This window comes from Cydia fagiglandana, chromosome 4, assembly GCF_963556715.1.
Source record: "Cydia fagiglandana chromosome 4, ilCydFagi1.1, whole genome shotgun sequence".
NCBI lineage: Eukaryota > Metazoa > Arthropoda > Insecta > Lepidoptera > Tortricidae > Cydia > Cydia fagiglandana.
In genome coordinates, this window is record NC_085935.1 from 6,462,301 (window position 1) to 6,477,113 (window position 14,813).

General features: G+C 36.6%; 1 protein-coding gene across 1 annotated transcript in view; it reads left to right on the top strand.

The window, feature by feature from the left end:
* Positions 1 to 245: 245 nt before the first annotated feature.
* Positions 246 to 14,813, top strand: part of LOC134663521 (protein Wnt-10a) — a 36,782-nt gene continuing 22,214 nt past the window's right edge. The window contains exons 1-2 of the mRNA XM_063519914.1: positions 246 to 935; positions 10,973 to 11,217. Of these exons, the coding sequence (XP_063375984.1) occupies positions 847 to 935; positions 10,973 to 11,217 (334 nt within the window). The 5' untranslated portion in view covers positions 246 to 846. The remainder of the gene's footprint in view (positions 936 to 10,972; positions 11,218 to 14,813) is intronic.

Genomic DNA, 14,813 nt, shown 5'->3' on the forward strand with positions numbered 1-14,813 from the left:
AAAAATTACACGCCTACATACATACATAATATATGCCACTTATGAACGTAACTTTTTATCATAGTATGTTCAATAAATATTTAATCGGAGGCGAAGCAAAACAAGTTTTCAAGTTATCTGTACGACATGTAGCATTTAAAAGGCATGTTGTGTCTATAAAAAATCAATGAATTAGTATGCGATTTTACAGTAGTGCCGTTTTAATCGAGACTCCCGTAGTCATTGCAGGTTTCACTTCACATTTACATACATCAATGTTGTTTTATAGAATCCAGTGACAATGTAAACAAAATGTCAAAAATAAATCCGTTAAACGGGACGTTTCCCATGGTCCGGATAAAGCGTGGGGCGTTTTATATAGGCAGGGATTCCGTCCACCGTGCCACTGTCAAACGAGACCTCATTGTGAGCACACGCCTATTCCATCAGTGTAACTTTGTGTCTAAATAATAAAGTAATATCGTGTAAACAAGGATAATGAGCGAGTAGGTGGGGTCGGCAAGGCGTCTGCCTCTCCTTTTTTTCTCGACATCTGGGCGGCGCGAAGAACACGCCTCACAGCCCACGCATCCGAACGCAGCGCGGCCAAACACGCTCTACACGACCCGACGGCAACCGTATAAACAAACAATTTAAAAAACAGTTCGAAATTTGAAACGTCGTGACGGATTCCATGCTTAATCGGTTTTTTTTTCTTGTTATCTTTTTAATTGCCAGCCAGGACGTTAATTGCTTAAACTGGAGTTTGGTTGTTTTATGTGAGTTTTGAAGTGCGCGCTTGTTTTGCGGTGAGATTGTCAGTGAAGCGGAAACGATGAGCTCTCGGGGCCAGGTGGTGTTGCCAACATGAAGCACGGTATCGGCGAAGAGCACAGAATGCACAAAAACCCTAGGGCAATCATTTTGTTGCTGTTCATTTTGTTTAGTAAAGCAAGGTAAGTCTATTGGCAAACACTGTTTGTTTATTTTTACCCGACTTTCGAAAAGGAAGAGTAATTTATTCAAATGTATGCAATACTTATGTAGGTACCATATTATATTGATATTTCCTTCACAATTAGCGCTTAGCTACTTTTATAGTTTAAGATTTGTTTTAATTCACCCGATTTTTTAAACTATATGAGTGATCAAGGGATTTTAGTATGCCTTACCTATAACATTTTAGGTAGGTATATTTAGGTATTTTAATTTCTTTTTAGGAAATAGTTAATTACAGGTTTTCCTCGTGTCTTATTAGTACTTAGGGTTCAGGGCCCTAGCCAAGATGACAATCGTTCGAAAACGCCAATACAACCTTATAGTTTGTCTAAGGACTGTCCCATTTCAAACATAGACAGAGAGAAACATAGACAGAGATTTGTCTTACACTAGTACCAGCACCCAAAAGAAAAGGATGAGTATAGTTTTTTGTTCTTAGTTACTAACAAATTTAGTTTGACCAACTATAAATAATGTGTGATAATAGTCACGTGACTTCTCTTAGCATCTGTCATCCCGATACATGTTTTTTTTGGCGTTTCTTGGCTACGCCCCCAATTTTATCAAAATCACAAATGTAACCCCACCTCAAAAGCAGTTGTCACTGCAACTGTCGTGGCATCACGATCACGGCTCTAATCATGCTAATGGCGCCGCATGATGACAGCAATGATAATGCATGCAAATACTGCCGGGCAACAGCCATACAAGCGGAACAATTTATTGATATCCCTATACGTATGGAGCTATTGAAATCGTAGATTTATTTTGAACTGTTATTTATTAGGTTCATATACTTTTTTTAACAAGAGAGTGTGACCCAATCTCAAAAGTAGCTAGTTGTAGTTTCGTCTGTCGTGCCATTACGATACTAATCATGCTAATGGCTCCGCATGATGATAGCAATGATAATGCATGCAAATATTGCCATACAAGCAACGGCCATACAAGCGGAACAATTTATTAATCTACATAAGGAGCTATTGGAATCGTAGATTTATTTTGAACTATAAGATCCATATACTTTTTTTAACAAGAGAGTGTGACCCAATCTCAAAAGTAGCCAGTTGTAGTTTCAACTGTCGCGCCATCACGACACTAATCATGCTAATGGCGTCGCATGATGATAGCAAATACTGCCGGGCAACAGCCATACAAGCGGAACGATTTATTGATATATCTACGTAAGCATCTATTGGAATCGTAGACGTAGAGTTATTTTGAACTGATAGGTCCGTATACTTAACAAGAGAGTATGGCCCAATCCAAAAATAAATTAATGAATAAAAAAATAAAAATCATTTATTTCAGACGTAAGTCCATTGGGATTAAGAAAAGTAGCCAGTTGTAGTTTCAACTATCGTGCCATCACGACACTAATCATACTAATGGCGCCGCATGATGGTAGAAATGATAATGCATGCAAATACAGCAACAGCTATACAACCGGGAAGAGAATTATTTATTACATCTTAAAAATACATCCCGTACATTTTTTTACACGGGTATAATGGTGGGGGGCTGTCTGCTCCCAAGGGCTAGTTTTTTTTATAATTTTAATAGTCTTGTCTTTAATTTTAATAGTCTTATATTTTTTGTCCATAAGAAAATGTTAGCTAATCTCAAAAGAAGCTATGCGACTACACTAATTATTCTAAATAATACATTCAACAAATATAATTGAAAAGCAATCAGCAGTCCAGTTGAACGATTTATCACATGACATCGCATGAGAGGTGTTCTGCCTTTTCGCAGAACTATTTTTGGCGGAATTTCATTTGCCAACCAACATTTCGCCGACGTTTCACTTTGACAACTAACGATTAGCAAATTTTTGTATGACAACGTTTCAATTGGTAGAATTATTGTAAAGCAGATTATTATAACGCCTCTAAACTTTTGGGAGACTTATCATTTGTCAAAACTTTCACTTGGTCGAACAACTCTTGGACGAATAACGTTTCGTTGAAGCTACAGTTCGCTTTTCATACATTAGGCAAGTTACAAATAAGAAAAAGATACATACCAAACAATCAAAAATGGCCGAGTTGTTCGACTTTTTATAATGTATATTTTAATATTTGAAGCCAGTGGCAGTGAGCGAGCGAAGCGAGCGAGCAAGACCTTCCGGGGCAGAGCCGACTTGGATATGGTTAGGTTAGAAGACTAAGGCGGGAGCTTTGCTCCCGCCTTAGTCTTCGAGGTTATTTTTTTTTTCAACAACCTAAAAAACGTAATTACACAGCAACTTTCGGGTCAAATATCCCAACTTTCGTGTCAAATATCTCGGCCGTTTTTGATTTTAGAGAAAAGTTATTCCTACAAAACGGCCCCCCTTTGGCACAGTCTGACCAAATGAAACGATTTGTAGACAATAAACAACTAAGTGTATATTATGCCAACTAAAACATTCTACGACATGAAAGTTGGCATTTTGAAAATTGGCATTATAAAACACAGACCAAACGTTTAGTTGGCAACTGTGCGGTTGGCAAATAAAAAAAAACCATTTGATAAATTGGGAAATGAAAATTCGGCGAAATAAAATTCCGCCAAACGTGAGTTGGGAAGTGATAATCGGCCATACCATTTTCGGCGATAAATAAGAGAACCCGCATGAGACTCTTTGATCACTTTTTGCCCACAATACAAATACAAATATTTATTAATAACACCAAAGTTACAGGTAGGTACAATTTCAATGTCGCAGTATATCATTTCATATAGTACAGATCTAATTTATATTAATTATTCATTTACAATACAATACAAAGACAAACACAATACAAAGTAATCCTACATCAAACGATAAATATAAAAATCAATTTACACAAGATATGTTTCAACAAAAGATACACTTTAAATAAAAGCAACTACATAGACTCTAACCACGCTAACTTTGCACAAACTTGGCAGTAAGAATGCATACCATGTCCCTATAAAAATAAAATAAAAAAATAACAATAAAAAATAAAAAATATTTATTTTCAGACAATTTCAGTCCATAGTTGTTAGTATTAACTTATAGGCTATGTTACGTCACAGTACAATAATAAGTCCCATACTTGACGTAGCACTTGGCAGGAAAACTTAGCGTAGTTCGCCTCTAAAAGTTTGTGTGGTAGAGCGGACAAATGCAAATATACGACGCGAGAAGCCGGGGCCACCCAATCGGGCAAATTTAGGAGCTTGCTAACTACGGCACGAGTATGCCACCGCCGTATAATCACTACTGACACGGATGTCAGAACAAATGCTAGAAGGGACAATGCTAGTCTAACTTCTGTGCTGTTATCAATATATATCTGTAATATACTCATGGACGCAGATAAGTCCATGAGTATAAATATAACGTCCATAAGTCCAACGCAAAAAATGGTGTAATGTAATTACTGGATTACAGCACCTAAAGTACCTAATTTCAAAATTTGTAATTAAACTTTTTTTTTGCGTTCCTCTAAATTTGTCCATGTGTATATGTCGCAGTCAAAAGTGTGAACTGGTCAAAAGAACTTTTAACCGACAAAAACAGGCAAAACTGCTTTTGACTGAGCATGTTGGTCAAAAGTAGTTTTACCTGAAAATCATTGGTTAATAGTAATTGTGACTGTTACTATCAGTCAAAAGTACCAGAGATAGATAGGTTAGGGTTATTTTTTTTTTCTACGCCCATAAAACGAAACTGTTCACAGAGATAGGTAGGTTAGGGTTATTTTTTTTTTGCTACGCCCTAAAAACGAAACTCCTGCCAGAAATAGGTATGATTTTCAGGTAAAACTACTTTTAACCAACATGCTCAGTCAAAAGCAGTTTTGCCTCTTTTTGTCGGTTAAAAGTTCTTTTAACCAGTTCACACTTTTGACTGCAACATATATATTTCGTCGACTAGTACCCACAATGCAAGCCTTATTGAGCTGACTGTGGGACGAGGACGATTTCTGTAAGATTATCCCATACGTGTGTTTGAAAAAATGTAGTTTTTCCTAAAAGTATAATTTTACGAATCCGTAATTGAACAAAAATACTAATTCAATATTATTTTAGCTATAAGAAAAAAATATTTATTCTAAAGATTGCAAAATCCTTCTCATCTTTGCTGTAAGCTTCTCATAACCAATTAAACGTAAGAAGAAATTACTTCCTCGACCACTGTGGCCTCTATTATAAAGTAATTCCACTTTAACTCCATATTTATTCGCGTAAGTTGCCGCGTAAAGCGTAAGTAATTTTATATAGTCGTACTTATCAGAATTGTAATTACAAAAAAATCTCTTATCGGTGGAGATCTTCCAGCTTTCCCTATTTTGCGCCAGCTCTTTGACTTTTTGATACGATACGATATTTTCGATACAAGTAGGGAGGTATAATTGATATCAATTGATATAAAAAGTAGGTAATATGATTTTAATTCTTTGACTGAGCAAAGCGAAGCTGTGCCAATTCTGCCCATCTGTTTCTCCTGCTCTTCTCCTGCACAACGTTCGATAAATATATGGGATTTTTGCCGATTCAATGTCTTTGGATTTTTTTCAAAATGGACATGAGGGTTTTCGAGGTCTACAGTTTACAGAGCCACTAAACTGCAAAACGTAATTCAAGACCAAAAAAAGTAAGAAATGTTGCCACTTTTTTACTAGCGCGTCTTGTATTTATGTACAAATAAGTAAATAAAAGTACTTTTTTAAATAGTAGGAGTAAAATTACTAATGAATAAATTATCTTAGCGTGATTATTTATCAAAATGAATTTACTATTTTACAAAAAAAATATTGCAATGGCAACATTTTCTTACTTTTTTTGGTCTTGAATTACGTTTTGCAGTATAGTTTTAATATTTAGATATCTTGAACATATTGATTGTATTCAGTTTCAGATTCATTCATTTTCAACATATTGTGCAAAATAATAATAACCGACTAGGTATTATATACAAACCATTGCCATTGTATGCAAACAATGGAGTGAGAACCAAGCCTGAAATATACACGTAGTAGGTACTTAAATATGTTACTCAAACTTTACATGTTAGGTATTTAATTCTAGAGAACGGTTCTAACGATAAATCAGCTTAGCTTGAAGAGAATTCATTTTGACGTAAACCCATGAAATGAAGATAGAAAGCCTACACTCCTCGGCCAGATATGTAAAAAATTGATTTAATACAACAAATGGGTTTTGAAAAGAAAGTCACATTTATCAATTCTGATTAATACCTAATTAATAAAATTCTAGTTTCAAAAGTTCTAATTACACAGACAAAGCATGATACCTAAACAAATGACATTTCAAAGAAATTGATTAATCATTACATACCTAATACAATTTGTAGTAACTCAGTCATGTTTCGAGTTGAAGATAGGTGTAAAATATGCACCTGTTTTTTATTAATAATGTAAATTAATTTAAAATAATAAGTGAAACAAAATCATAGACATATAGGCGCTTTGGTGGGTCTGTTTTAAAACTTTTAAATCATATTTTCGTACCAAAAAGATTGCTATAGGTAATTCAACTACATATATCCATTACATACTTATGTGTAACGTGTATTATAAGTACGCGAAGTAGGTAGTGTTTTTAAGGTCATCTCTTGACGGAATAATCATAATTTTCATAAACGCTAAAATCTTATCATCATACTTAATTGCCATCCTTTTCATATAACATAGGAAGTATAGGATTCTAAAATTTTTATTAATTTAACTTTTTAAGCTTTTAATGGATGTTAACATATGTAGTCAGCAAACCGTGGGCCCGATTCGGATTTTGAAATAGACATCTATTAGACATCTTTTAGACATCACCAAGATACAATAACGATATGTTTAAGTTTTAACCTGTCAAATTTGACATTTAAGCGATTCTGGGGGCCGATTTTTGAAATTCGACCACTCGATTTCGTGTATTTCGTTAAATGATATCTCCACTACTAGGCGTTTAAATTCTACTAATAGAATTGAAATCGAGTGGTCAATACCACTAGATTCCAAATTTCGATCGCTCGTATTTCAAAAATTAGCATTTCGCCGTTTTCTACCGATTTTCGAGTGACGAAATCGAGTGATCGAAATTCAAAAATCGGCCCCCTGGAGATACTCTTGAACGATTTCCACAGGATATGACTTAGAGATCCAATTCACATCTAATAGACATCTTACTCTATCTAACGTAAAAGTGACATAGGTTGCCCGAATTGCGCTGCAAAAGAGAACTAGTTGATATCTAAACTATAACGTATCTAGAATGGATCCAGTACGTGTCGTCTCTTGTGAATATCTTGAAGTTCTAATACGGCACCGTTTCTCTTTCTATACGCGCCCATTCCATAAAATTTAGCTTCACGTAGAAGCAATTACTATTCATAATCATGAATTACTTGGTAATTCCGTCAAATAGCCCAAGTGGAGTGTTGGCAATAAATATAGGTAATTTGTCCTGCTGCTAGGTAAACGTTTAGCGCTGTTAGTGTTTACATATTTTAGAGAACCACGTTTATTTATGTCTAAGGAGACCAAGTAAACGGAATTCGCTTGCGTGCTTATCTTGCCCCTATAATAATGCAGATTCCATTCATAAAGTGGGGATGGACTTTTGCAGCTGTGTGTACTTGTATTTTGTAATTTAAAATAATCAATTTAGGCTAATATGGAAATTACCTATAAGTAAAACTATATTTAATCACGGTTTATATCTCGAGATTTTGACTCTAGTGCAAACACCACACTCGTATTTACTAACGTGACAACTGCGAGTGAGACTTAGGTACCCACACACTGTAGGTAAGCGCATCTGTAACAGTGCACTGAAGAAATATTTTGTAGAACGTGGCGGTGATGAATTCCATATTTAAATTACCTAACTAACCCTTATATTATACCTAAGAACTGATGTAAAATTATAAAATTTTGAAAGGCTTTATCTCGGAAAATATTAGATGTACAGAGACAATTCTAGTGTCTTATTGTAGCAAATTTAGTATACTTTAAAAACGCCCTAGGAAGTTACTATCAAAAACTAGTACTTTAGGGTTATAATCGCCCAAATCGAAAAAAAATTGCGGTTTATGCGATTTTTGACAAAGTTGCGTTCGGCGCTCGAGGTCACAAACTTGGATTATTCATTGGGCCAACATCATAAACAAGCCTGCAAAAAATCAGAACTACCGGATTTGACGCAAAAGAGCCAGGTTACAAAATTCGACAAAGTTACTGGATTATTACCTATTCTAAATTAATTTTCGCCTTCCTCTTTCTTTTTATTTTATAAAATCTAGCATTGCACAAAGTTTTAAATGCGTTCACGTACATTCGAGCACTTTGCCCACGCCGATACACTTCATACTAAGATGGAGCCTCAATAAACCTACAAACAGATTAGTATTAATGGTCTATGGACATAAGCAGAGATAAGCCCATATGTAATCGATTTACGATCATTTTAACAGTTATCGAGAAAACCGATTGCCTTTACGGATAACATTTTTACATACTCCGCACAAATCAGGTTTATCTTAAGCTTATAGTATAGATAGCGAACAAATAGGTATCAACTACACAGCACATTGTTAGTACACGGAATTTCAATCAAGGTTTAAGTCTTCGCTGTTTAAAAGGCTCAAGCGTGTAATAGGAGCGATCAACTTTGAGTCTTTCTAACTGAATAGAAGGTAGATTTTCGATTGAAGTGAGAGGCGTTACGTCATTGTTTTAATGGGAGCTCGAGAGGAGAAAAGTATTTGCAGAATTGTCGGCATGCAAAGAGAAGCAACGCAAGTAGCTGTAATTTGTATTGAAATAACCTTTCTGCCCGGATCGCAGCATTTCATCAGACGGGTCCCGACAAGAGATTTATTATTTTTTTATCCGCAAAGACTTGAGGTTCGAAATTATTGTTTTTATATCCAGCGGAGGAATTTTCAAAGCAATTATATAGGGTTTTAATTGGATCAAAGTTGTTACCGAGGTTAACGACGCTGGAAAAGCTTATGCTTGATTCAGTTTTTACAATGTTTATGGATGATGTGAAGTGTCTAGCCATTAAAGAGCTCATCAGGGTAACTGGTTTGGTGTCAAGAAGCGCGGTTAAGCTGAGTATTAACGCGGAGTCTAGTAATGATGAAACATCAATCCTTAAACGTAGCGTCCTACGTATACAACTTATGTGTTGCAATTGTTGCAAAATGTATGAAAATAACGTGTGTGCCTCAGTTACAATAATAGAGTTTAGAGAAATTAGTTTCATTCCAATGTAAGTAAGCGCTTTTAATTTATATGCACACTTTAATAGATAGTCATAGATAGTCACGATTAGTAACAAGTTGAAAATCAAGTCGAATAATTTGTTCTGTAGTGTAAAAAATAATTACCCAAACTCATTGTATTTATTCTCGATACAAATGTGTTTATTACAATTTTCAAGTGAAACATATAAAGCTAATCCCTTTTTTAAATGAGCCATGTTGCTCGTCGAAAATCGTGAAACATTCCCATTCCCAATGGTCCACCCCGCATGCCAGAGGGCCTACCGCGAACCACGTTCGACGTGTTGCCTCCCTGTCACTCTTACGAACGAATTTACAAGTGTGACAGAGAGGCAACAAGTCCAACGTGGTTCGCGGTAGGCCCTCTGGACCGTGAGAACCGCACGATAACCGACAGTTAAGCAAAGCTCGGCCGGAAAACTGTGTTTAACTTCATATTGTTTTTCAACTGATAACGACAGCAAACCTCTTAATTGTCGTGCAATTGACACTGAGTAACTGTTTTTTTTTTTAAGTACAAGGTCCGGTGTATTTTGATATATATCGTTTTAAATTAAAGATAACGTAGAGCATTTTAGTGTAGCATTTTTGGAACAAGTCTTATACAAAGAGAGTACAGAGTATATTTAGAAAATAGTGCTTGCATAGTTGTTGAAGCGTCTGTCTTCTCACACCCACAATTTTTTTTTTACTTTATCCATGCGCCTGATTTTCCATCACTTCTGCCCTTTATTTCCTTTTAAATAGTTCTAATTGAAAATTGATTATATTTATTACAATCCTGTCTATCTGAATAAACCCCAAAACGCTTCCTCGCCGAGTTATTTCGTCTGCGCTCCATTTTATCTCAAATATTCAACAAAACTCGATAAGCCTTCAAACCGAGCATTCCTCACCGATATTCACCAAAACAACATTTAATTAAAATACTTTTCGTGCTTATTATCTATCGTGAAATACTTCCATAAATATTTTGTTTCAATATTTTGATTTCGGTAACATCGGTAGCCGTGTAACAAATTGTTTCTCGTATTCAGTAAATATTTTAAACTCGTTCGATAACATCAGTTCTGAATAAATTAATTACAGCGACATTTATTATAAGAGAAACTACTAATTAGTGGTCACATTAATATTAGTGGAAAACTTGTATTAATTATGCGATTTGATTGTTTGCTCATGATTAAGTGGTTAATTTAAATAAGTATGTGGAATATCACATTAACCACATAATTTTAGGTGTTTAAGTGCCTTAAATCGAAGCTTTATATACCTAAGTATTTTCTGACGAGGTTCTGGACTCAAAACTCATTAATTGAAATCGATAGAATAGGTACTTACTTACAATCTGAAAGAACCCGAGTTGATACGAAACATTATTAGTATTTAATTACTTATTAAAAATAAGGCAATGAAAAAGTTTGGTATTAACTACGATAAAAAATTATACACCAATACCATTTTTGTACAGCGAGCATTATTTCACTTCAAGCTTTTGACATTCACGTTAACGTTAACTTATCGTATCGTATTTAAGCGTTTACATACTCAAAGGTTAACTTGAAGAAATCCGTTAAAGAGATAAGTCTTTGTACTGCCTTTATATCCTGTGCCATACCTATTTGTGCTTTGTACAATAAAGAGTTTAATACATACATATTCTCAGTAGGATATTATTTGTTGGTTATTATTTTGTTATTAGTTATGAATTGCATTTAAACCCTTCTCCCCCAGATCCCGAAACAACATGGCGCCCAACCACCTCCTCAACTCCGCTCTGACCTGCCGCCTAGTCGGAGGGTTGACCAGAGAGCAGAGAGCCACATGCCACGAAGCGCCTGACGCCGCCGCCATAGCGTTCGAAGGTCTGCAGATGGCGGTCAGAGAATGCCAGCACCAGTTTCGGTGGCATCGCTGGAACTGTTCCAGTCTAGTGGTTAAGAGCAGCAATCCACATGCTAGCTCTATTATGAAAAGAGGTAAGCAGTGTTCATTTTGAGTTAGTTAACCCTTTTCTTCACTGTACAAATCTTGATCTTACTTCTTTATCTACTCTATCTTCTCCACGAAGTAAAATATAAAGAACAAACCAAAACCGCAAAATCAAGTAAAATATAACGACTAAAATAAAATATAAGTAATGTTGAATGCGACGTGTAATGCCATCTATCGGGGTATTTGGCAACTAATAGTTATGATAAGTTTTGCGAGCCCTATAAAATATTAGAAATATAGGTACATTATACTTCGTAATGAAACAATGAATAGCTACCACGTACGACTAAATAATTTATAACTTATAACTCCTAGTTAACTGATCCATAGCAGGCATTTACAAAACCCTTTAATGAAAAAACAGATTTTATCGTCGGCAATAGTGACGGGTGACAGACATACTCATTTATTTTACACATGTCAATGTCACAACCCTTAGTAAGCAGGTGGTCTTCTGAATATAAACAGTAGTGAATAATAACCACTAAATTATTGCACAGAAGTTATATTAAACAACAATTATATCACAAGATATATGCGCTTTTAAAAACCGAAGTTGTATATTTACGAGGCTTGGTTGCTAATGGAGAGACAGCAATAACATGGCGGGCTCGTAGGTGGCGGCAATCAACGTAATGCCAAAACCAGTCCGATGCGTCGCGTATTTCCAGATAATATTAATAAACGCAACTAAACTCTCGAACCAATCGCCATCAGCCATTACAATCCGAATTTATTACGACGAAAAATTATCCACGCACATTATGTAGAGATTCAGACCCACCGGACGGCATTCTATTTACAGAGACTATTTCCTCCGGTGTGAAAAGGCTTTGTGGACCTTATTTTTTCCACAATCATCGCACACGTTGACGTGGATATTTACGAGCATGGAGGATGGGAGACAACAAATAATAAGGTGATTGTTGGCCAGGTGTGCCCCGCTCCCGCGGCCTGATTTCACGCTTCGTGTGCGACCGGGGCGAGCCATCGCCACACGATTGCCTCAACCAATTAATATCTTGGAATTACCTGGACTTAAGATCCATCGGAGTTTCTCAATTTTCTATACGCCTCTTTATAGCTGCACGCATTTTAATAACGGTTTGATATTCACCATAAAGCTTTATAGGGAAAAGAGGAATTTCTGAAGCGAATGCTGATACTGCTGATCAGTCGTTGATGAGAGATGAAGTCATGAAGATTTAATTGCTCGACAGATGCCAGTATAGAGAGTTAACATGTTACTGTGCAGGGTATTATGTGATTTCGGACATCCATAGCGCCGGTAATCCGTGACGACACCTTCCGGCCCTTCATCGACATGATTCCTTTTAAATTGAAAAATTGTGAAAAAGCGTATCTAAACACTTAAACATCTTTCTTAACTTGCCCTTTGTAGGGGTCTAGAATTGAAACGCCGACGGAGAACGAAAGCAAAAAAAGTCGAAGAACAAATCGAGAGGCTTTTAAATAGGATAATAGCGATCGATGATCGAAGGAGAAAGATAATAATGATTCCGGACCGTTGGTTTTTTTGCCCGTGCGTGGATTCATTGGGTGAGCGCTGGACGGATGGCATTCGGGATAGATCACGGATTTGTTCCGCTTCCCGGAGATCCTCCACACGTTGTTAGCGCTCTTGTTGTACGTGACGCTGTGACAATGGCCCACTGTCAACGATTTAATGACTTTTGTGAGGCTAATGAGACTATTGTCGGAAAAAAGTTTTCGCCTCGGGCGTTAATGGAGGATGGTGGTTTAGATTAGCGTGAGATGCGAGTCGACGCGTCGGATGTCGCCGGTGTCACGTGAGGGAATGGCGCGCGTCGGGGCAGCAGGGTGGCGCGCATGCTCGATACGATCTGACCGCGACGTGACGTGAATACACCGCGCAAGCGACTCATAAAAAAGTGACATTTATTGGCGTTTTATATCAACAACGTGTACACAGGTGACGTCGTGGCGACAACATACTGCGGTTATGATCCCGCAAAAACGCGATTCATCGCTCAGAGGCGTCTTATCTGGCGGACCGTCGTGGGAATTCGACGGTCTTTACGATGATGTCTTTATTTTTGACAGATCCGCTTATTCATTCTAAGACCACTATAGTCCCGCGAGGATGTTAATAACGCGGTCATATTTTAAATTACTAAAATTGACTATGATAAAGAGTCATTGTTGACCTAAAGCTGGATCTTTTGATGAGGTTTTAAACAAAAAAGGGACGTGTCGAAATGTCTCAATGGTGATAGCCGACCCTCTAATAGCGCGATACGATAAGATCGGACGCGGTGCGTTACCGGGTCGTGCTTCTTCAGATGCTTTTAAACTGTGAGAAACACACAAAAGAGTCGGGGGAAAAAAATATGTTCCCATTTTTGAACGTGACATCGAGTGGTCTTTTTGTTTCTCGGCGGGCATTGTGCCCTGTCGGATTATGATGCCTTTAAGTGTTAATTAAGGCGGGTATGCACCGGTGAGTTTGCGGAATTTTCGGGATCGAGTTAATGGCGCGGTTGTTTAACTTAATTGATCCAATGACCAGGGCTTTCATCGGCTGCGATAAAATACAATATTTATAATTAGTAATCCCTTAGGAATTTTTCAATAAGCTTACATGTACAATACGTATACGAGATGTTAACGCGAATTAATCTGACGTTTCGACATATTTTATTGAACAAGTATGTGATTGATATATTTTTTGCAGCAATTTGCTTACTATAAAAGGTTTGCATATGGTAATGGAAAACTCCCCAAGGCCTACTTCAAACGGGAAGTGAGCGTAGTTCTTTTTTTTCTGAATGACATCATTCATAGATCTGATGTCCATCCATCCTTTTATGTCTGAATGGCGACATTGAATATAGATGTGAGCGATTATTTTTACATTCTGTAATTTATGACGTTCTTGTAGTTTAAGCCACAGTGAATAAACATTTACTTACTTGTTAGAGGCTAGAGTCTGTTCGGAAAGAGAAGAGTCGTGGAATGTATTGGGCCCCATACATTCCACGACTCTTCTCTTTCCGCACAGACTCTATTCATAAATTACGTCATTTCAAATTAGGGGGGGGGGGGGTCTGGACATCGGATGATGGTAGCATGACGTAGGAGGAATCGGGGTCATTCGAAAAAATCGTCAAAAATCGATGACGTAATTTATGGTCAGCCCCTTACGTCTATTTTAAACTCAAGCAATAAAAAAATATTTTTATAATAATTATATTATACTATTAACTAGTATACCTAAATATCTCTTGAACTTGTAAAAACTTCCGTGATTTCTTATTTTTTCTGAACATTAATTAATTGTTGTCCGATGTAACTCAAATAGCAACTATAAACAATCAAATTCATAGTCACGGTGACGTCAAAATTGTGCTTAACCTAAAACATTATCCTAAGTAGTTATGAATAGTATACCAGTAGTAGTATAGTTGATTCTTAACCTGAATATAAAGCATAATTTTAAAACATAATCAATGTAAATCCAAACAGTCAATTATTGGTGCTGACGTCACGCGCCCAGTTTCGGTAATTAGCGATTCGCAACGCCTGCGCCCGCGCAGCC